The following is a 23,274-nucleotide window of genomic DNA, read 5'->3' as shown; positions in this document are numbered from 1 at the left end:
TAGCATTTTGTAGAGTCAAATATCTTGATTTTGGTTTCATCTGACCAGAGCAACTTTCTTCTTCAACAAATGTATGCCACACTTTCTAGATTCATACTTGTAAAACGAAAGGAAACAAGTTATATATTTATGATAAAGTTCCACTTAATTAGTTTGTGGTTTTTCTTTCTGTAGTTGTAAGCTGGGCGAGAGGCCGAAGTCTGTATAGAAAGGTCTGCAGACCATCACAGGATTGTCCAGCAGAAAAATGCAGTCTGTCATAAATCTCCTCAACTGGTGTTTGTCCAATTTGGCCTTGGCAAATTGGACCTAATAAACTATCAAGCGAGTGTAGTTTACTTTTTAAATGTTGAAAATACATAATAGATGAACAGTCTTCTCATTCTAAATGCTTATTGTGTCGTTACGCAGGCTTTCCGAAAGACTCTTCTAGTTTGCTTTATAAATATTAGACTTGGCTCCACAGATTGTTTCCATTTATTTCATAAACAATTCCTGAATTAAAGATAATATTTAACAAGTCTACCTTTTATGACTTACCCCATGAGGGGTGATTTGTTTAAACCATCATTTCCCAACTTGCAGCATTTTCTTCAGCATTTTCTTTCCTGCTAACAGTTCAACGAGACATCGTTGCATCTCAGTAACAAAGACACACAAAATATTTAGGACTGTTGATCTTGGCACATAACAGTTTGCCAGCCTTTATTCACATATTTATTATTTTGCAACTGGAAACTGACGCCTGAACAGTTTCGAAACTCCGTTCATCAATTTCTCACAATGTCTTTCAGCTGCCGTGTAAATGAAACATGCAGGGCTTGGGACGACCTCTCCAACCTGCTGGCGATGTCCGCTGCAGCGCGAAGCATCTCTTCAAAGATCACAGACTCTTCTCTTACTCTGCGCCAGAATTTGGGGGGAAAAAAAAGAAAAGAAAAGAAAACAGGCTTCAGGAGGAAAGATGAGAACAGAAAAGGCAAATGAAGGAATGCCTCTTGACCTACTGTTCATTTCCCTGGGGGTAAATTATGATTGACGTTTTCGTAATGGAAAAGACAGACTCAGAAAATGATAGCCATGTTGAAAAAAAGTGCAACTTGTTTTACATTTTACGATGTGTTTGGAGGCTTTAAATGTGATCCAAATCTAATATCAAGTACACACACAAAAAAAAAACAGTCTTGATCTATGACAGATCATCATCTGTGTGGGATAAATTAAGCTCACCAAATTATTCTGTTAATTGTAGAAATAAATTTTCAGACCTGACATATTTATTGTTTTTTTTTTTTTTTGTTTAAACCTGACTATCAGTCTTCCATATTTTTGGGGAGAAATGTCTTGCACACTCATCTTGGTTAAGCATATTGAGGTTTATAGACAACTGCTTCTGATCAGCTCTCTTATAGTCCCAACACAGCATCTCTTTTTGATGAAGCACTGAACTTTAATTAGGCCATTTAAAAACACCTTAAATATTTTTAATTTTCAGTCTTTCTGCTGCATTTTTTTGTCCCGTCGATGACTCAGTTCGGGCAAAGTGTTGTCTGTCAGACGGACGGTCTATCCGATGGTTAAAAATGTCTGTGTACAGCAGCAAGATTCATCGGTCCAATGGGTTTCTACATTAGCCCAAAGCACAATACCTCCTCTGGTGAAAATGTTTTGTGCTGGTACACTTTATTTGGTTTATCCTGAACAAGATAGTCAAAAATTTGACACAGATAGATGTTTGTAGTAAAAATAATACACTCACTTGATGTTTTATGAAATGCTAAATCTTCTCCTCTTTTCATTGTCAGACTGTAACTTTAACCAATACTCACTTCTCCATCCCAGCGAAGCCATCTCCCTCCAGCTGCTTTCTCAAATCTTCCTCAGCTTTCTCTAAATCCTCACTACAGCCTTTATGGTCCTCCTGGATGCTGATGATGTTTTCTTTAATCACATCTTCATATTTCTGATCCCCCAGCTCTGCCCCCACAAACTGCGCCAGGTTCTCCACCACTGCCTTGTTGGCACGTTGAATCGTCCGCAGGTAGTCCAGTTCCTCTCGCCGGGCCTTCAGCTTTCGAGCTGAAACAGTTTCGGCTTTAGTGCTGAAGTGGACAGAGCACTTATCTGGTTGGGGTTCAGATTGGAGCGAGGGGGACGGCGACGACGGGATTAAGAGATGGTTGTTTTTCGCACTCGCAGGCTCGTCACCAACGGCCTCCAATGTGTCATTGGTGGCCGTCGAGGCAGGGAGGATGTCAAAGCCTGAACCCCAGTCGCCATCTCCACTTTGGCCAAATATCGGGGTTGCCAGGGAGATCCAGGCCAAGATGAGCTTCATCCAAAACTGCCACATGGTAGCCTGAGCAGATAAAAGTGAATGATTGTGAATTTCATGAAAAGATGTGAAGACTACTGAGTTTTGCAAGACAATTAGAGGATATGGTTTGGGTTCAAGGTATGCTGTTAAAGCTTAATTTTGCAACTTTCAGATGGACGACCACCTGAACTGCACGAACATCCAGTATGCCGAGGAGATGCAAGAGTGATGTTTGTTCATTTCGAGGAGGTAACGACACTTGAAAAGCTCTGTAAATAAGATGAATTTATGTCTGGAAACATCTTGGAAATATAAAGTAGAGTACTTGCTCACAACCACTGGCTCTGATGTTTTTGTCGTTTCTTTCAGCTGTCACTTTTAAGCGCGCTACACTTTACATCTGGTCCATCAGCAGAGCTTGTACTCCGACTTTTATGTTTTCAGTTCCCCTTTTTGAATCTTCAGCTCTGTGCAAATGGCAATAATGTTTGTTCAAAATCGTTTCCTCAAGACGTAATGATATTGAAATATTTCCAGAAATGTTCATCTTATTTATCCAGCTGAGAATTAAACGTGGCTGTGACTCTTCTCTGATACTTACGAGGTTCATAAATCTGACTCCCTGAATGTCACTGCATATTTTAGAAGCAATCATATTTTTCTACGTACAATTTATCAGGCAACCTTCTTTCAGTTGAACTTTTGTTAAATGCCACATGCAGATTATAAAATATTATACACACAACATGTCTTATTTTGCTACATACAGGTTGCTGCTATCTGAGTGACTTCTGTTTAATAGAAAGACTTACAGGTAAGTAAATCTGTCCATCTACCAATTAAATTCAGTTTACTATACAAGTAGTTTTATCTGCACAAACAATCTTTATCTCTTTTCGTTTTCTTTTCTTTTTTTTTTTTTTACAAAGAAGTCTCTGAATGTGCAGAGCTGGTAGAGGAATATCACAAAATCCTTCCAGCTGTCACTGCAGCAGAGGGTTAAGCTTCATTGTCAGTTCAGACTAAATACACACGTGTGCAACAATTTCCCTTCCTCTTCACAACTGCACACTATTTTATTCAATAATATAAAGTCTCATTGTTTATACTCGCCTATCCATGCATGGTCACATGGAGTCTGGTGTCTGTCTACAATAGTCACTGGGTTAGAGTCATGGATACACCCTGGACATGCAGTGACTCCATCACATGGTAACCCAAAGACAAAGGACAAACAGCCATGAACAAACACACTTGCTGCTAAGCCCATTTAACCTGTACATTTTGACTGTGGGAACTAGCCATATTACCCATTGTAGGAAAATACAAACTCCATGCAGAAAGATCTGGAATAAAGACAAGTATCTATTTTTTTTTCCTGCACAGCAGCAGTTCTAACAACTGCACCACCGTGCAGCCCCTTCAAAATACGTGTATGAAATCTCAAATGTATTTTGGATTCCTCTGCAGATTATAGTTTTACTGTAAATGGATGCATCAGCAGTTATCATGTCCCTCTATGTCTGTTGTGAGAAGTAAAATGGGTTAAATTTAATCTTTCAGTGGATTTATGTCATTGTTTTATAAAAAGTTATTGCACAAAACTGTGCCGCCTCAGCTGTGGAGTAGTAATAAGCTTTTCACATTCTGTGGCTAGACTGTGTGGTGACTCGTGTCACGCCAAGGCTGTGAAAGCCGAAACTTCTCCTTACAGTAGAGTTTCTGTTGTTTCCAGTGGTTTTCTAAGGATCTTTCTTGTGAATGCTGACGTTCAGGTCGTCTTTTTGTCTTTCTGGGCACAAAAAGAAACAATCTGGGTTGTTTTTTTCAAACTACAGTTTTTGAGGAACTTACGTGGCTGTCTAGGTTTCAAGCTTCCGCATCTGGAAATGGAACATTTTAATTTAATTTAAAGGCATCCACCATAAACTGCATGGCAGAGATATTTCTGCTGTCAGATCGCATTCGGATTTGGCACAAAACTTTTTAAACTCCTCAAAGCTGAGAGGAAAGTCTGGCTAGTTATTATTTTTCAGTACGTCTTGTTCTGAAATCTGCTGAAACAAACATAATAAAATATTTTGCTTATTTTAAGGCAACTTGTGGTGTGGAAAGACTCCCAGTTACCCATAAAACAACCGAGAGGGTTCCCTCTGCGTTTCAGTGACTACTTCAATTAAGTTGCAGTGGTTTTCATGGAAATATGTTCAAATAGGATTACTTTGGGACAATGAGGTTTACATCCTGATATCGTAGTAATGCGTTTTTGCGTGTGAGTGTATGGTTACAGTTGGGATGACCTGACATGTAAAATAAAGGCAAATTTAATGAGCTTTCCAGATGTGTTCCAAGTCGATGACGGCATTGCGTTACATCTGCTTCTGCAATTATTTTATCCAGCCTGCATAGACTTTTGTTATTTTGAGTATTAAAACCAATTAGCTGATTACAAACAGAAAAATGGCACATTTATTTATAAATTAAATGGGAAACCTGTCACAAAGTGACTTTACTTTATGTTCCATAATTGTGGTGATGCAAAACCTTTTTATTCCTACAAAACTTTTGACCACGCTTGTTTCAGCACCACTAAAACAAATCCCTGTTGGTCCGCAGTAACAACACTGGTCTTATGACTGAAGGTAATGAGATAAAAATGTAATTCGTCTGTTCGGGAAAGACGTGAATTTGTTTTGCTAACGCCTTTGCTCATTCCTCGGTGTATCACAGACTTGCAGCAGTGGTTTTTGTCTTTGAAAAATGCCTTGAAAGTTAAGATGCAGACGGTTGGGTGCAAACTGTGCTTGTGTTGGACTGCAGTATGTAGTCACATTTTTCTTGGCTCCACTGCAAAGGATTCGTCACAGGGAAGTGACTTTTATGGGCTGACTTTTCTCTTGGCTTAAAGCGTTTCGACAAAGGGAAAGCCGTGAGTTTGCCAAACCCTTTAGTGCTTCACCTTAATCTTTAAGCGCAACAGCGTGCAAGTCTGATTAAGTGTTTAAATCCCGAAATAGAACTAGTTATAATGATTTGGTTCTAATGAAAATAGAAAAGTTCATGAGAAAAAAATGGAAACGTTGTTCAAGTGATTTGCACTGTTGAGGCCAGATGTGTGTATGCTTTGCGTAAAAAGATACAAACCTTTTTCCTTCTCACCAACTTTTAGTATCAGAGTTAGCTCTCTTAGCCAGATATCAAAACAATTTTTTCCAAGTGTTATGAAGTCAAGAAGTTCCCTTAATATTTGGTAGAGCAGGCTTTTACACTCAATTTTTATTTATTTATTTTTTTCTCGCTGAGCGGCTCTTCAGCATATGTCAATACAGGTCTTGATTCACTGGTACAAGTTTTGTGGGGTTAGTTTCATATACCGTATGCGAAAATCTGGTTGAAAACCCTGAATGGAGCTGAATAGGCATATCTCTTTTCTGAAAATGAGGCATTGGTATGAAATGATTCTGTCATTTGCAGAGATGCTTTTGGTGAATCTCTTTTTATTAATCCCTGAAATGTAGATGTGGATGCTCTTGGCTGCACACGTCCTCCTCTTTCAGTCCTGGTTGAGGAGCAAATCTGAGCGTTTGTTGGGTGGGTGCCATTCAGCTTTGTGGCCTCTCCTGTCAAAGCTTGACCAGGTGTGTTTTACAGCTGTCAAAACACATTTACTTCAGCAGCACCATGACAAGGAAGGCTCTGGTAGCCAAAAAAAAAAAAAAAAGTTGCTACTTTTTTTTCTGCTAAACACAAATAGGAGTGAATGGGTTTAAATGTTAAATAGTAAGAAAAACCACGGAGAAATAGAGAAATACACATTTCTCTATTTTCAGTAAGAATATTTTTGAATTTTCTGAGTTCAGCCCTCATCTGGAGTCACATTTTCTCATGATTCTTTTGGTTTCCTTAAGTTTGGAAACACTTGATGTTTTTTAACCCAATCAAACTTGTTTTAGGACAAATAAACCAGAAATACACTACTTAAAATTACAAATTACATTTTTTTTATTATCCAAATTGTATGTTAATAGTATGGTAGAGTATCTTCCCGTGGTTATTTATGAATAAACATCAACATCAGTTCAAGTGTCTCCAGAAAATGCATGTTCTTTAACATCTTATAAGTTTGTGTAAATGATGTAAGCGTCTTGACCTTAGCAGAGGAATGCGTGAGGGAAAATCCTGAGTGTACTCTCTATATAAAGTTTCATTCAGTCCACACATCAGACTTACCTTACTCCAGTAATTTTTGCACCTCTGGTTTCTTCCACTTCTGCTCTTTCAGTCCGCCGGATCCACTCAGAAGTTCAAGAGTACCATTTACAAGCAGAAAGAAGAAATAACTCAGCTCTTCCCTTCATGTCAGAGAAAGAAAAGTGCAGACACGCGCAAACGCAATTAGAGTAAGTCTGGAGAGTCTGGTCGCCCGTGTGCCTCTGCATGTCTGCTGGGAGGAGTTTTATAAGGAAGGGGAATGTTTTCAGAAAAGGCTAAAACTGAGTTATTTCTTTTTTCTCCGCAACGGGGAACGGAGGCTGGAAGCAGGGAGGGGAAAGAATGGCCTTAATTTACTTCACATATGGGGATTATGGTAAGTAGGGATGTGGGCTTGATAGCACAATGGAAACTTCGAGAGATCTGCATAATAAATTTTCATGGCGTTTTTCCTTAAACCCATGCTAATTATGTGCAGGTCTGAGTTTCTTGTGGCATGTTCAAAAGTCTTACATTCTCTTGCAAATTATATCCCTTCATAACTCCGGTCCAAAAACTTTTCTGTTCATGTTAACAGAAAAAAAAATAAATAACTATATGTTTAAAGACAAGATTGTGTTAATTGTTCTATGTTGAGAGCATTGTGTTTTGTGTGAGAAGCATGAAAAGTCTGATTTGTGGAAATTTATCAAGACACAAAATGCATAAATGCACTAAATAAACCAAATAATGGGAGATCTCATATTATTTTAAAGCTTTTCATACACTTACTTTACTAGGGGGCATCAATAGGAGTGTGGGGTGCTGTTTGTGAGATAGAAAGGGATGATTTTAGTTCTGTTAAAGAGTTAAAGTATCTTGAACCTGGATAACAACTGGTATAAAGCAGGAAGAATACTGGAGTTGTGTCTGTTTCAAACCTTAAAAGTCCAAATACCTAATTTCAGCTTTGATAGTGAGCTCTGGGAAGTGACCAAGAGAGACGGGATTTGGTGCAAAAACATGATTAATCTCAGAAGAGTGGCTATTAGCTCATCCTACAAGAAAGGCGGGAAAGCTTATGAGTTTAGAAGAAGTTTTATGTTGGTTTGCTCCTCTGCAATAAAATGGTTCCATTAACTTTTTTTCCATCTTTGTTTCGTTTTTCTAAATTGATTCTATCACATAGGTAGATTGCCTTTCGGTGAACTCCCATCTGTGCAGCTATTCACTTATCATTTCACTGAAATAACACAAAACGTAGCAGCTACTTTTAACAGCATGGGAAAGATTTGCTGCTGTGCTTCTGAAACACACAAGGATCGATGTGCATAATCAATTATTCCATTAAACCAGCATTCAATACTTGAATTTCTGTAGCAGTTTTATGGTAGATATACCAGCATGTGTTAGAAATTTAAGGTGAGGATGACTTGAGAGGCAGAATGCCCTGGGAATCTGCACATTTCCCAGGGCAACTTTGCTCTACAAAAAGGTTGTGTTAATAAAATTCATGATCGTCAGCCTTTTGGATTATATATGGGTGATAAAGTGTGAACATGTATGTGTTCATACTTATGCATGCATGCATTTGTGTGTGTGTGTGTGTGTGTTTGTTAGTTTGTTACCTGGAAATGCAAAAATGTTTTAGTGGTGAGGAGAGTAGAAACCCTGCACAGCTCAGCTGGTTCTGCAGCAGACACAGGTTGACAGATACCAGGCATCCACACCAAGCAGCCATGCAGCTGAAACGGAGACAGGTACGTAGAACGGTTTTGTGTTGGCAGCTTATAAAAATAGTTGTTGTTTTGATATTCTTTTTTATGATTAGGGGGTCTTGTGTTCTTTTGTCGAAGATTTCCACCTTGCACTTCAAAACTAGATATTTTTTGCAACCTGCTGTCTATAAAAAAAAAACTACATGAAGTTATGTATGTAGGAAAAGAGTTTTAATGTATGATTTTCCGCTGATTATTTTTGTCAAATAAGAAAGGAAATGTATTAGTGTTAGACTTTATAGTCTCTTCTGTTGGAGAACTTAGAAAAAAATTACTTCCATTGAGGTTACTATACCTTTAAATAATTTGAGAAAGCCCATACATTTTAGTATCATGGCTTCCTTAGCTTCTGGAATATTATGGCTGTATCTGTGTAACTTTACGAAAAAATTAAGAGAAATTTACAATTTCAGATCAAATGAACATGCTAAGTTGATGTGGTCAAATAATAATAATTATGCAAATAAAAACCGCATGTCTAGATATCATAACTGTTTGCATTTGTAATGCATGAAATGTATGCATCAACTCCATGAATGAAAGCAGAAGACCTAGTGAAGATGCTGCCTAATATTATTGTACTGACTTGGGCTGTGGGGCCACTCAGTGAGTAAGAAGCCATTATTCCCAAAGATTCCAGTTAGCAAATAAACTCATGGACAAAGACCTTAAGAATGTTATCTGACAATATTACATTTGGAGGACAAAGAAGGAAACTACCAAGCCTGGGAACACTATCCTAACTGTAAAGTTGAGGGTTGTGTGGGTATTTTTATGCAGGAGGGGCTGTTGCACTTCACAAAACAGATGGTGTCACAGGGAAATGGCATCTCTAGACATCAGCCAGGGATTTGGCTGAATTCCAGCGAGCCTTACAGAGAGGCTTGGGGAAGGATTCCCAAAATGCTTGACCAAAGTCAATTAATTAAAAAGGCAATTCTACCAATAAAATTGTACAATATGAAGATAGTTGGAAATGATAGCCTCTCTCCTTCTTTAGAGTAAATATTAATAACTTTGGTAATACAAACTGGCCCTAAATCTTAGGCCGGATTTTTATTTTTTTTTTTTTTACATGTAAATACAGCATGTGACATAAACTCAGCTTCATCAGACATAAACTACACATTACGCTGACCAGCCTTTCTTTCTGTTGAACGTTACATACATTTTATGTTATTGTTTGCGAAACGTCAAAAATAAATCCTAAACCACACAGTAGTTATCCTCACTCTGCAGGAGACCAGATGTTCTTTGTCAAACGTCAGACTGTTAAATGTCCTCAGCCATCTGTAGACCTCCACGTACCAGGTCCAAGATTTTTTTTTTTACCCAAGACATAATGAGGGCAACACATGGAAGAGATTTAGTATTTATCTTCACTGCAACATGTATTTTCTTTTTTTTAAGTCACTCAAAAATCCTTTCAACTTGTGATAAGTGATACATATTGGCAGTGAAATGAAAAGCCTTTGATTATATTTATAGGGAAAATGACAGCACAGTCCATTATCTATACATTAAAAAAATACTCTGTTAGAAGAGAAGGTTTAAATTAAAGGTCTAATGTTTAGTATCAGTATCTGTTTTTTGTAAAAAAAAAAATAAAAAAAGAAGCAAGAAGAGCCCACAACACTAAATAATTGTTGAGATAAAGTGAATCTTAATGCGTTAAGAGTCCAATGTTCTTGTCTTACTATCAACTCTGAATCATTTTGTCTTTAATTCTTTCCTGTGTTTGGGTTTCCTGATAAACTTTGACTTTCAAATCAAAACAATACACTGGTGTTCAATAAATACACCACAAGTCAAACAGTGACTGTGAAAATATCAACCAAGAGAACATGTGAGCGTTTTTTTCTAATTGACGAGCACCTTGTGCATCCTCAGGGCTGTTCTTGACCAAGGCAAGGACTCCGTCATCTTCCAATCTTCTTATCCGCAGCAGTGTGTGCAAGCAATGAATGCCGCGCTGCGCTCGGGCTGATAAACTCTGCAAATCCGCTCTGGGACCCAAACACAGTTGAGGCTTTTCTCAGTGCCCAGAACCAGGCTGCTTTGCCCATTTGCCCCATGTTTTCCTTCAACTTGCACAGATTGCACAGCTTTGTGACTAACAGGCAGGGAATTGTGATAATATTGAGCTCTATAATTTATAACACGTCAAAGTCTGTGTTGTAATTAATAAATCTTCCACTGGAGGTGTCATGTGAAATTTTAAGAGTGGCTTGTAAATCACTCTGGCTCAAGAAGGTGACCTTAAATAGCACTTATGAAGAGCTGCTGGTGAAACGTCATTTTTAAACAACATCATAAATCACACAAACATGCTTGAATGACATGGTTGAATTTTCCTTATTTGGTCATGCGTATGCTAAAAAAGTAGCTATGATAAATTTATTTTGATGACTAAACTGCATTCAAAATGAACATTTTAAATATTTTTTGAAACAAAATGGAAAATTTGTTGTTCATCTTAAAAAAATGTGAATGCTGCATAAAAGTGCACTATTTCTTGCCCAATCATCTCAGAAAGTGAAACTCACATGTTATCACACACAGTTATATATTACAAGCCTTTTTTCTTGTAATTTCCATTTCTCAGAAAATTTGAATAATTTCTGAGACTCATCATCCCATTAAGGTGTGACTCATGATGTCACACCCTAATCATCAAATTAACTCAAAACACCTGTAAAAGTTCCCTGAACCTTCAAACCGTCTCTCATTCTGGGTCAGTACAACACAACCATGGGGAAGACTTTTATCTTTTACTTTAAAAGATGAAAGTCTTTTAAAACTAGAGAAATTTATGTTCCCAGTGAAACAGCCGTGAGAATGCATATTTGCAGAATGATTGATGGATAAATGAGAGAAACATGAGAACAAAGAATAAGAAATAGAAAAAAACAGAAGAAAGCTACAGTCATATATTGTAGAAATCTTTTGCTAAGTAACTAAGTTTAGCAAAGGTATAGCAGAATTCAGCAGAAGAAGCAGAAGTTTGTGTGCAACTTAAATTATTTGAAAAGTCAAAAATTGAAACAGAGCTTAAGAAATAGCATAATTAGCACAAGAAATGGAAATTAGTACAAAAACAGAAATAATTGAAACAGTTGAACAGTAAAACATATTAGAAAGTACAAATTAGCAGAAGCATAAATTAGCACAAAACCTGAAATAGTTTAAACAGTTGAACTGTGAAACATAGCAAAAAGCATAAATTTGCAGAAGCAGAAATTAGTACAAAACCAGAGATATTTGAAGTGAAACATAGCAAAACAAATAGCAAAGGAGCAAAAGAAGCAAAAAGATTGATATATGAATTGCTAAACTTGATTAAAGTTTGCATAAGATCTTTGAAAACACTAACACCAGTAAAAGAAGAAGGCACATACAGAAAGGTAGACAGGCAGAATTCATTTGCTCAAAAGGGCAATTATTTCAAAAAGTACAATAATAAATTTTAGCAAAAGACATAGCACAAATCTGTAGAAGAAGCAGAACGTTTTGATATATGAATTAGCACAATTAGTTGAAGTTAGTAGAAGTAGTTAACGACTGAAAAATCTGAGCAGGATCTTAATTTTCTTTTAAACTGATGAAAGAGTTTAAAAGATTATTTTAAACTCTAAGTCTTATCAGACAGGCATTTATAGAGAACTGAACTATTTGACAATTATTTTCCTTTTAATGTTCCTGATTCTTGGTCATTTTGATCTAAATTACTAGTTATATGAATATTTGCCCAAAGCAGTTATTATTTACAGATGGATAATGTAAACTTGGCAGAGGTGAGACATCATTGCATTTGTTTATGTTGATGTTTAGCTGTCTAAAAAGTATTTCTGGTGGTGACTAATATTAATACATGCTGCATTCTACCTATGCACTCATTCACTCCACATCGTTGCAGGTGGTATGCCTCCATGGATTTCTCCTAATACAACATTTATCCTGGTATGTTAGATGATATTGTGTAATGGGCTCTAACTATATTTTCATATCCTCTTGTCGCTCCTTTTGACAGCTTTATGAAGGGATCTTTTTTATTGACAGAGCCAAAAGATCAGAGTTAGTGTTGCACGTTTTCAGAATGGGATTATGTCGCCAGGGCGTTCTCAAATAACCACACAGGCTTATAGGATGGATTGTATTTTAAGCAGATTTGCTTTTTATCAATCCTAGTAAAAAAAATCACAATGTCATTCACTACCTTTGCATGCAACTGCTATATGCCATTACCCCATAAACACAAATTTTAATTTTATTATTTATGAGGAAAATCAATAAAGGTGGAAGTGTCCAACAGTGCTATTGGCTTTCAAAGATTCTGACAACTTAAAGGCGATTAAGTGGAAACTGATATCCTCTTTGTTGCACAGGTTCTGCAGCTCAGCTGAGTGAAAATAAAAAATAATACCACTCCAACCAGACCGCCTTTGATATGTGTTTCACAATAAATGCCATCCCTGTAAAAGGAAGCCCAGACCTCCCTCCAGACCTCGTTAAACAAGTCAAAGAGCAGGAAATGAGCGAGCCTACGGACACGGAGAACACTGATCAATCAGACTGACACTGATTTGGACCAATTGACATCTGAGTGTCTGCACACACTGCATCAAAGGCAGTGTTCCTTAACATCCCAGCTCACTTTACTCATGTGTAATGTAATTAACTATCCCAGGATAAATAGAAGATAAGTGGCAAGAAGGCGGGCCAAAATTTAATCAGGCAAACATAATTAGTCAGTTTGTATGCTTCCTGGAGGACAGAGGAGATGACTACATAATGGAAGCCACTGCTTGATGCCATCCTCTTTATGCTATGTTGTCACCCATCGGAAAGAAAGTGACCCCAGAATTCAATGATACATATAAAAAGTATTTTATGGTTGTACTGAAAGAAATTAAAGACTTGTAAGCGCTTTCTTTGTTTAAATTCACCACATCAGTTATTATTTACCGTATCATGCCACCTTTTTATTAGTTTTTGGTACTTTCTGCCATTTTTTAAAATTGTCTCATTGCTTTTCCCAAACTTCATTTTATTTTCTGTTTTATCATGTATTTACCTGGAATGTTGTGATTGCTGTGAATCACTTTGGTCAGCCGAGGTCGTTTTAAATGGGCTTTATAAATAAAGTTTGACTTGACTTGACATCAAATATAGTTCAAACAAGGATTCCGAGATTAGGCATGGTGTTTGCACTTTGTATGTAAAGTTGTTGTTCATGATGATGATGATGACGCTAAAAAGAACTGTAAGGATCAAAGACGATATAAATGTACAATTTAATATACAATTTAAATGGACCGCCATGTCTTGTTTTCTCTAAACATTTTTCTTTTGTAATTAGTCGATGTAAGCATAATCTTTGCTAAGTGATTTCTCATTTCGGAGTCACTTTGAAAAGCAGATGACTTTTAAAAGACAGAAAGCCCGCAGGGACAATTCAGGCTATATGCTTCTAACTTTAGAAGCAAGTGTTTTTGAAACCGCTGTGAGAAGTAATCTTAGCTGTGTCTCGGCACCATCATATGTAATGGGGAAGGTGAGGGTGAGAATCAAGACACCAGCTGTGCCCTCATTCTGGTAGAAACTCTTAATCAATACCAAGCAGCCCCAAAAAAAGTCATGTAGAAAATGGCGGTGGCCGGGGTCACATACATCCAGTTTGTCCGAGGTGTGAAATTGAACACCGAGTCCCCGGCATGTCGGGGGGATGGGGGGCTCTTCTATGGATTCTGACAAAAAATTGGTATTTCTTTTGCTCTTCTAGTTCAATATATTTTGACTTGATGTTTGCAAGAAAAAAAAAGAAGACATTTCTTTCCTTTAAACTTCAAAAGTAACATTCAAAGGCTGGCTCAATTCAACTGGCTGATAAAAAGGTGAAGAGAAGAAAAAAGAAGAAAAAAAAAATCACTCAAAATCCAAGTCTTCCGTCATTGTTTCTTTTTTTTTTTTCCATGTATTTTCAAACAGGCGCCCTTGCTCAAACCGCATGTGCCATTGGCATTCGGATCACACCGGCTAAATGCATTCAAGACAGCCCTCTAAAGAAATCAGGCTGTCCTTCAGGCTCCCGTCAAATCTACCTTAATAATGGGATTTTCACCCATCGCATTCAAACTCGCAGGGGACTAATGTGGAAGAATATTAGTAAGGTGCGAGCGGGTCCAAAATTGAATTTAAAACGTTAGAGTCGGCTGACGAAAAGCTGGCTTTGCTGTATGCAGTGGTCAGGAAATCATGCTGCTCACAGAGAGCTGGGTTTCCCACACACTCGTGCACCATCTGAGTCCAGCTAAGACGTGAAGCGCGATCTCACTAGAACTGTAAACCGCTTGCTGTGAATGGCCTGCTGTTGAACTCTTATAGTGCTAATATGCAACTGCATGCTGGGTCTGGAATTTCCTATGTTTTGGGTTCCTTCTCCTTATTTCCTTTGGCTGCCCTGTTGTTTTACCTTTAACCATGTGCGCACTGACAAGCTCGCAATCATTACTGACACAGATTTTACGAAACCAGTCAGTTGGATTTGCACTGTGACCGGATTAGCACATGGACCCTGGCTGTGTTCTGCAGCATTGCATTAAAATTTATGTGATGCATTTTATTGAGACGCCCGATCTCCATAGGCGTTTAGAGCTGTTTGTGTTTTTTTTTAAATCTGAATTAAAAAAGAAAAGATGATTCTTATTTCAAACTGTAAATCATCCATTTTCTGTCAAAACTAACCAATGTGAATAAAATCAAGAGCTGTGAATATTTTTTTTGCAATGATTTGATTTACTTATTTTGTTTTTGTTTGGGCTTTTTTCTTCTGCAAAAGACAATTCAATACAAAAACACCAGAAGATTATTTTTCCATCAAGCCAACGATGAAAAGAAAAAACAAGTGTGCGAATTTCGTAGTGGCTGCATTTTATATCGATTTGATCCAGTCAAATTGATTTAAACTATGAAATCTCCTCATGAGACTTTCTTTGCAAAGAACAGCAGCCCCAGTATTAAAGCTTAACAGTCTCATTTAACGCGGAGCAATCTTATTTTTATTCAACTGAAAAGTCAAATTAGCCTTGTGTGTTTGTGGAAAGTTATATGAATTGGGGAGTTACTTAACATAAGGAGACACATTCATTTTTCTCTCTTCCCACAGATTACTCCACTGTTTCTGCTACACTTTGACTTCCTCTGCCTGTAAACCGATTTTATATGAACCGATGGTTCCAGAACTGGTGTAGCAATCAACTGGTTCCCTGTCAGCAGTCTAGACAGTGCAAGCCTTTAGCCATTGCATTATTGCACACAGGCATATCTGTCCTGATATTCTCTCAAACATTAAAACAAACAAACAAAAAAAATCCTTAAAACTACCACTGTAGAGATTACAAATGTCATTCTTTTCATTTCAATGTGAAGATTTTCAAGTTGAAACCAAAAACCATTTGTGTTTGGCTTTGTGAAAATTGCATTCCAGTTGTGCCTCAAGCAGAGATATTTATTCTAATTGCGGTGTCGAGACTTGATGTAGCTGCGCTGTCCACTGGAGGCTGTGATAATTTCTGAGGACCAACAGCAAAATTCTGTCATTAACAAAATATGAATAACCAGAGGTTAAGCATTAAACATCTACAAACACAAATAACCATTTGTACTCTCCTATTTGAGCTTTCTTTGCCAGAAAATAACTCTTTACAATGGATCTTCTGTTAAGATGCAAAACCAACTTTAGAGACTTGTTTTATGGTATATTTAATTTCTAATATTCATCTGAGCACGTGACACATTGTAATACCTGTGATCACAAGAGATCTCAGTAAACCCTGCCTCTGACTTTTAGATTTTACCTTTTCATGGGCAGTTTCTTTTTTCTACATTTTTCAATCTCTATCAAAGATGGAAAAAAAAACAAAAACGTTTTGGTTTCTGCGTCTAATTTTCTGATCTAATCCGTCTGTTTCTATATATTTTTCTTTGTGAATTTGTTGCAAAGAAAAAGAAAAGAAAACATGAAAGGAATAAAATAAAAATAACATTTTTAGTTCCAAAACATTTTTTTCCCCCTTTGCTCTTATTCATTACTGTTTTGTGATGGACCAAAGCCAAGGGCCAAGCCAGGGTCAATGCTGTCTTGTTTCTCTCACATTACTGTGCTTCGTTACAAAACGCGCTGATGCCACGGCTTTAGTCAGGGTCAAACACAGCTGTCCGTCTCTGCGTCTCGGATTTCATGTTGACTGCAGGCACCTATGATTGAGCTCCCACAATGAGTCAGTGCTGGTGGACAGCTGGTGGACAGAACGAATCCCTTTGCCAAAATTTCATCCCATTTGCTGGCTGCGATTTTAGCTTCTGGATCAATGCTTTCTGCTTCCTGTCTCAATTTTAATGGCAGAATGATGTAATAAGTCCACATCACTCAAATCTCAGATGTAATTGAAAATAAACAGAAATCAATCTTTCAGTCTCTGCTCTCTCTTATGTTGTATTTATTGGTCTGCTAAGACTTCACAAGTAACGTTTTGATATTTGTTGAGCTTTTTCTTTGCATTCCCCTCAGTGGTAAATTACAGCCACTAATGGCCCCAGATGAACACTCAGTGCCCGAGACCCTCCCTGCTATTAAAGTGATTACAGCAACAAGGAGTACTGAAAGGCTTTGACATAAAAAATGCAATTTCCTGCATTAACTCATCTTAAATATAATTTGATTTAAGTAAGTAGATGGAGTAACGTTTTACTGTTCCCATGCTATGTTTTGTCCATACACCTATTCTTGAATTTAGCAATGATTTTTTTTTATAGAAGTTGAAATACAATCACAGAAATAGACAAGCAGCACAAACCAGATTTTTTTTTTCTGAATATTCAACACATTCTGAAGTCTTGCTGCTCAATAACTGCTGCCTAAATATTCTGAGGGTGAAGAAAAGTCAAGATTTTTTAAACTCATAAACTCAGTAAAGCCTCCTGGATTCCCACCTGCACATTGACTGTGATTTTTCTGTTTGGACTTTGTCTAGTTTCTCTATGTCTGTGTGTGTTTTATCTGGGTGCTGCAGGTCCCACTCAGCGGAGTGACACTACAGAGCCACAGTGCAAAGGTGAGATAGGCTAACCGCTGATTTGAAATCAGCCCCAAGTATTAATGTGAGAGTCGCTGGTTTCTCCTCTGTCTGTGTTAGCTGATTATTAAGCTAATTATCAGAACTGGCTCATTGATCAGCTTGTAGCATATTTCGGTAATATTATGCCAGATGTGACAATAATTTAAAAAAGAAACTAGCAAGATGGCACGTGTAAAATACTTCATTATCAAAGATTTATCAAGCTAGAACTGAACTGGCTCACACACATAACAAAAATCTGCATTTAAAAAGCTTAAAAATGTGTCAAAGTAAATGTATTCCAAAACAAACAGAATAGTTCTGTTTAATATCCTGTTATGTGGAAATTTATGGTTTTCAGCATTTCGACTTTTATGAAATTATAGATATTAGTTCAACTCAGACTTACAATACATCAAAACTGATTAGTCTGTTTGAAATTAATAATTCCTTAACCAGCTACTAACCTGGAAAAGACATTGCAGTAGTGATAAATGTTTTCTTTTGTTTAGAACCACAGAACTCAAACAACAGTGGCTCCAGCCCAGGACTCTTGCTTGTGACTGACGATTTCAATATCTTCGCTGTTCATCATTAACACAGATGATTCCTGACAATCCTAAAGGTTAAAAATCAAATCAAATTTTATTTGTGTAGCACATTTCAGCAGCAAGACATTTCAAAGTGCTTAAACACACATGCAGGCACTTTCCACAACAAAACAAGTTTCAAAGGCTGCATAATCTTTGTTTTACATCTATTAAAGGGCTTAAGACATAGAGTAAGAAACTGAGGCACTGCTGAACATTTTAATGCGGTTCTCTTTGGGCTCAGCATGTAATCGGTTTTCACAGAGTACAGCCAGTGACATCCACAGACGCTGACACACTCCTACAGTGATGTCAGCGGGCTGCTTGCACCAAACCAACAGGAACGGGAAGTCACATGATCTAACATGTATGGATGTTTGAATATAGGCTCCGGTGGGTGAACCGCACAGGAGCCAGGCTGTTGAAGCGAACTACAATTTATTGAAAAGGTTTGAATATTAAATAGATACGGCTGTCAGAACCATATGCTCAGTTTTGTTGTTTGGGGACTGGTCTGAAGGAGAGAAGAGGTACATTGCAGGTGTTCAGATAAAACCAAAGTGGGTAAAGAGAAAGATTGTTTGTTGGAGGAGGAGTGGTTACAACTCTGGGGAGGCATGTATCCAAGGGAGCCTGAATGTGGTTAAAGTTTAATTGTATTGTTTACTTGATGGTTATTTACATTTAGGTGATGCTTAATGATCGCCAGATGGTGCATAGTTGAAGGGCAGACAGAAACATAGAGATAAGTTGGAAATATACCTGCCCAGATAAAGGAAGGTTTACTTTTATAGTAATACAATGTTAAAGACATAACTATGTTTTTAGGTTAAATCAGTTCAAAGAAAAACACTATTGCAATATTTTCCCTGATTATGTGGCTGAATTTAAAGTCATTGGGTAGCTCTGTTTGGGATTTGTGTGGCTTATTATTCATGAAATCTGTTTAACAAGAAAAAAAAAAAAACCCTGTTTGCCACTTAGTTTACTCTGGCAAAGAAAGATTAGTGTGGATTGTCACAATAAAAGAAGATTCAGTGCCTTCACACAGCATTTTCCCAAATAATTTCTTTAATGTTTTTCCTTTTAATTTTTTTTATTTCTTTTGATAAGGTTGCTCTTAAGAACTGTGGCAAAAACGATTCCCTCTTTCCCCTCTACCAATGCCAAATGAGCCTGTTCAGAAAGCCGTCTGCTGCTGCTGGAGTGCTGCAGCTGTGCGGCGTAGTGAAGTGGTGCTTCCTTCAGTCCGCCTGCAGGAATTCATTATCTTGAAAGCAAGCGTGGCAAAGACCATGGGCAGGTGGTGTGGGTAATTTCACATTTCTCCTGTGCCCTGTGAGCCGAGGATGCCACTTTGCGTTATCTATCTGTAGTGAAACAGCACATTGGCAAGGTCTGTTCAGCTGTCAGTCTGGCCGAAATGAGCCGGCGTTGATTAGACGAGGAGCTGAAGTCCCCCCACAGAAACCTCTTTTCACTTTTTAACTTTTACGACTGACAGACTGCAACTTCCAGGAAATACTTTATTTTGCAGACTACTCTCGAGAAAAGTACAACCAAAAGCATTCCCAAGATTGAAAAAAATAAAAATAAAAAAATACTGACACTATCAGAGCTTTATGAACCCATCAAACGTGATCACACCTGCATGTACCCTCACACGGGAATCCCAGCGGGAAGAACACAGGCATTTGGAAAAAGGTGAAGCGATGTAAGCCGTATTGATTTGATTGCTTAGCGCACTGAGGGCCGTCCGACTGGGGTCATCGCACAATGGCCAGACTGGAGGCTTCACCGCCTCTTTGTGTGTGTGCTGCTGCAAACGAGAGATAAACTCAGACCACTGGGCAGTGCAGGCGTACACTGGAGCAGAAGTGCTGGAAAGTTTCACACAAGGTCACAACATCGGCAGCAGCACGCCACGATTGTTTGAAGCGACAGCCCAAAAGATGAAACTCCTTTTTATACAGATATTTTACAGATCTTGTAAATCGTAAAAAGAAGTACAAATCTGAAAGCATTTTCACAGACATACGAGTCAAGAATATGATCCTGCTGTCACGTCTCAGTGAAACACAATGCCGCATTCTCGATACTCTGTACAGGTCCTTGCTAGGGCTTGGATTTCATCCAATTTGTTTCCAAACATCTCACATTTCCTATTATGATGGAGGAAATGGCTTGAAAATGTTCGTGCTCTGGATCTGTGACACCTCCTTCCCAATTCATCCCGGATTTAAAGATGTGTTTGAGGCAATGCTGCAACTTTTGAGATGTTAATTAGATGCTCCAAGTTAAAGAAAATAAAACAATTTTGTTTAAGTTGCGCAGCATCCAAAAGCAAAGGAAACTGTACACATAAGAAAGTTTCATCCAGAAAATTTAGGATAGAAGTTTCTAAAAATGTTAATCAGATTGAATGTTTGTGGAAATACTCCGACCTACTCTAGCTTCAGCCACACTGTTTAAGTAAATGTTGCGAAAGGTGAATCTGTGCACTGATTTTTTAAATATTTTGTTTATACATCTGTTTTTTGTTTTTTTTCACATAATTCGCCAACTATTTTGTCTAGCTTCTCATTATATTTTTTTGCAGTGTGAAGCTTTTCTTAAAACTTGAACCATGAGCCACCAGAAACATAAATGCTTAATTTTTTTTCCAAAGTCTTATAATTTTGATCAGAAGCATGTGCTATAATTACACTCTCTAGGGACTACATGTTCTCACTTTTAACAGCAGAAAACCAGCAGTAGTGGCACATTATAAAAAAAAATATGTTTGCCAGCTTTCTCCATTAACGAGCCTTCACACACAGCACATGATATCAGACATGCAAGCACAGAAAAGCTATGCCATCTCTCATTATCCGGTTTACTTGTATTTTCTGTTTGTACATAAAAAAGTCATGGTTGCCATCAGGTGAGACACAAAAACGAAGCTGAAGCTTAATCATCTAACCATGAACAGGAATCCAATTTCAATTCTGAAATATGCATTATTTATGTAGCATGTTTTATTCGAACATCAATACAAGCTTTGCTTTGTCAGCACAAGCTTTTAGAAAGTATGAATGATGCTACAATGAAATTAAACATTCTATGGACTGGCTTTTTACTCATCTGTAACTTCGTATCTTATAGATGTAAAAACTGAGTTAACTGTGCAGCTGTAAAACAGTGAAATAACCAATCAACAAAATGCCTGAGGCAGGAAAGTTGGATAGAACTTGAAATAAGTTTTAGACTATTGGTCAGGTCATATGAAGTGTGAAAACAATATGTTTTTTTTTTTTTTTAGTAATGTCAGTGAAAATTAGAAATACCCAAGAAATTAAATAGTTGATGATTGTCATAAACTTAGCCAATTCTGAACTGACCCCGAGCAGCGAGATGGAAAATGGCAAGAACAGTTTCCTATTAGCAGGGGGTCTTTTCCATTACTAACACAGTTTCCATGTAAATAATGACCACTCAGGAGAAAAATAAGAAGCTAAATGTTATTATTATACGGAGCCAAAATGAAAATGTGCCATTTGAGAGCAGTATCTCATTTTGGCATATTGCAAGCTGTGTTTCGAGACCAAAGGTTCATATCCCCATATTTAGGACCCAGGAAGAGAAATGTAATACTTTAAGACAAAAGTAGAAATATATGCCTAGTAAGGTCAAGGACAATAAAAAGACAAATACAAGAAATATATTAAAATTTTATATATTTGTTTTATTTATTCATTTATTTTTCCTTATATTACAGTTTTAGCCAAGTTAATCTGAATTCAATTATTTTTATGACTCAGATTTTAACTGATTACTTAATCACATATGCAGCATATGTAACATTGCATATTCCATTGAAACGTTAAGATGCTCTGTGACACAGGGGAGCATCAGTGGTGATTGAGGCCCTCTTTCTAAAGCAACAGCTGAATTTGCTCCATCAACTAAGGGTCATTTTCTGCCTTCAGTTTTTGCCACACATGATGATGGTCATCACTGACAAGATCTCTACTTAGTCTCATCTTTGCCAAACATATTTCTCCAGAGGTCTTGTGGTTAGTTTAGTTCTAAGAGAAGTGTACAGTATGACTTTGGGGTACATTTGCTACAAAAATTCACTCTATTATGAATGGTTTTTAAATGAATTCCACTTGACATTTCTCACAGCACAGTGAAGGACTTTAAAGAGTTTGAAAACAGCCCGAGACATTTCAGTTAGTTTTTCTCTATGTTCATTACTTCTCTCTTTCAACTCTGACACTCACTTTCAGCCCACCAAGCTGCCAAAAGGTGGTCCCACCTGCCTATGTTCATCATATGTCTTATATAGTAAGTTTTTTTTTGTTTTTTTTGCATAGAAGCCGTGCTGCTGTTGCTGAAATCAAGGCTGTTGTGTATAATTTGTATTGTTAATGATATGTCAAGTATTAAAAACATTCAAGTAATTTGGCATTTTTAGACATTAACTCCTTATGACGGTCTTCTCTTTTATGTATCATTAGGATGCATTTATTACAGTATGAAGTTAGTTTAAAAAAAGGGCCGTATTTTCCAGTCGTACGACTAGATGACATTACCGCATTTGACTTTATGGCTGCTGTGGAGACTGCGGAGTTTTCCGATTATTCTTAATGCCATGTTTGTCAGATCTGAAGGTTAAAAAAAAGCTTTCATCACACTGACTTTTTACTTAACAGAGTGCAGAATTCTTGCTCACTCACATGCATCCTGCTATACTGTTAATGAATTTGTTTTGCATTTCAAACAAGAACATTATGTCAGCAGATACCTGCTCACCAAAAAAAAAAAAAAAAAATGCCCACCTAATTAAAGCGACTGCAATTAAAGAGGACAAACATTTCTGGAAACTTGTAATAACTGATAGGCTTAAAGATACTGCAGAGGTGGCGTGATTGGTTGCTTTTAAACCCACATCTTCAGAGAAGCTTTTTAACTAAAATTACAATTTGCTCACGTTAAACCGACATTGTGGTTGCATAATGTTTTCTGTGGGACGTCATCTCTTGGAGCATATTTTCATTGGTCGGAGTAGAGCCAACACCGGATGGCAGACGATAGCAGACCTCTCAAATATTCCTGAGTGCACTATAAATTTCTTGTCTTGGAGAGAGAGAGAAATAGGATGAGGTCCTATCTCATATGTGACATATCAATTACTCCAGCCACCACCTATTTCGTTTACTGCTAAGTCATAAACAGTGCAAAGTAAAAAAGAAAAAAAAAACTATCTCCAACAAGTTTGACGTGAACACATTTTTCTC

At 37.4% G+C, this 23,274-nt stretch overlaps 1 protein-coding gene and 1 long non-coding RNA gene across 2 annotated transcripts; one reads left to right on the top strand and one right to left on the bottom strand.

The window, feature by feature from the left end:
- Positions 1-666: 666 nt before the first annotated feature.
- LOC103132452 (uncharacterized) lies at positions 667-6,636 on the bottom strand. The gene is made up of 3 exons (XM_007544263.2): positions 6,548-6,636; positions 1,830-2,359; positions 667-903 (listed from the first exon to the last, which is right to left on the bottom strand). The coding sequence occupies exons 2-3, from the start codon at positions 2,351-2,353 to the stop codon at positions 771-773; spliced, it is 657 nt and encodes a 218-aa protein (XP_007544325.1). The 5' UTR covers positions 2,354-2,359; positions 6,548-6,636; the 3' UTR covers positions 667-770.
- On the top strand, positions 2,283-3,270 carry LOC107835133 (uncharacterized). The gene is made up of 2 exons (XR_001660963.1): positions 2,283-2,373; positions 2,490-3,270. It is a non-coding gene; the product is annotated as an uncharacterized LOC107835133 (long non-coding RNA).
- Positions 6,637-23,274: the final 16,638 nt, after the last annotated feature.

This window comes from Poecilia formosa, unplaced genomic scaffold (assembly GCF_000485575.1).
Source record: "Poecilia formosa unplaced genomic scaffold, Poecilia_formosa-5.1.2 Scaffold1063, whole genome shotgun sequence".
NCBI classification, from domain to species: Eukaryota; Metazoa; Chordata; class Actinopteri; order Cyprinodontiformes; family Poeciliidae; genus Poecilia; species Poecilia formosa.
Note: the sequence above shows the minus strand (reverse complement) of the source record. Positions and strands in the feature narration are given on the sequence as shown.

Coding starts and splice junctions, on each gene's coding strand:
- LOC103132452 (XM_007544263.2), bottom strand. CDS start 2,353: ATGTGGCAGTTTTGGATGAAGCTCATCTTGGCCTGGATCTCCCTGGCA. Junction 904..1,829: donor GGCTTCGCTGGGATGGAGAA/GTGAGTATTGGT, acceptor ATTCTGGCGCAG/AGTAAGAGAAGAGTCTGTGA.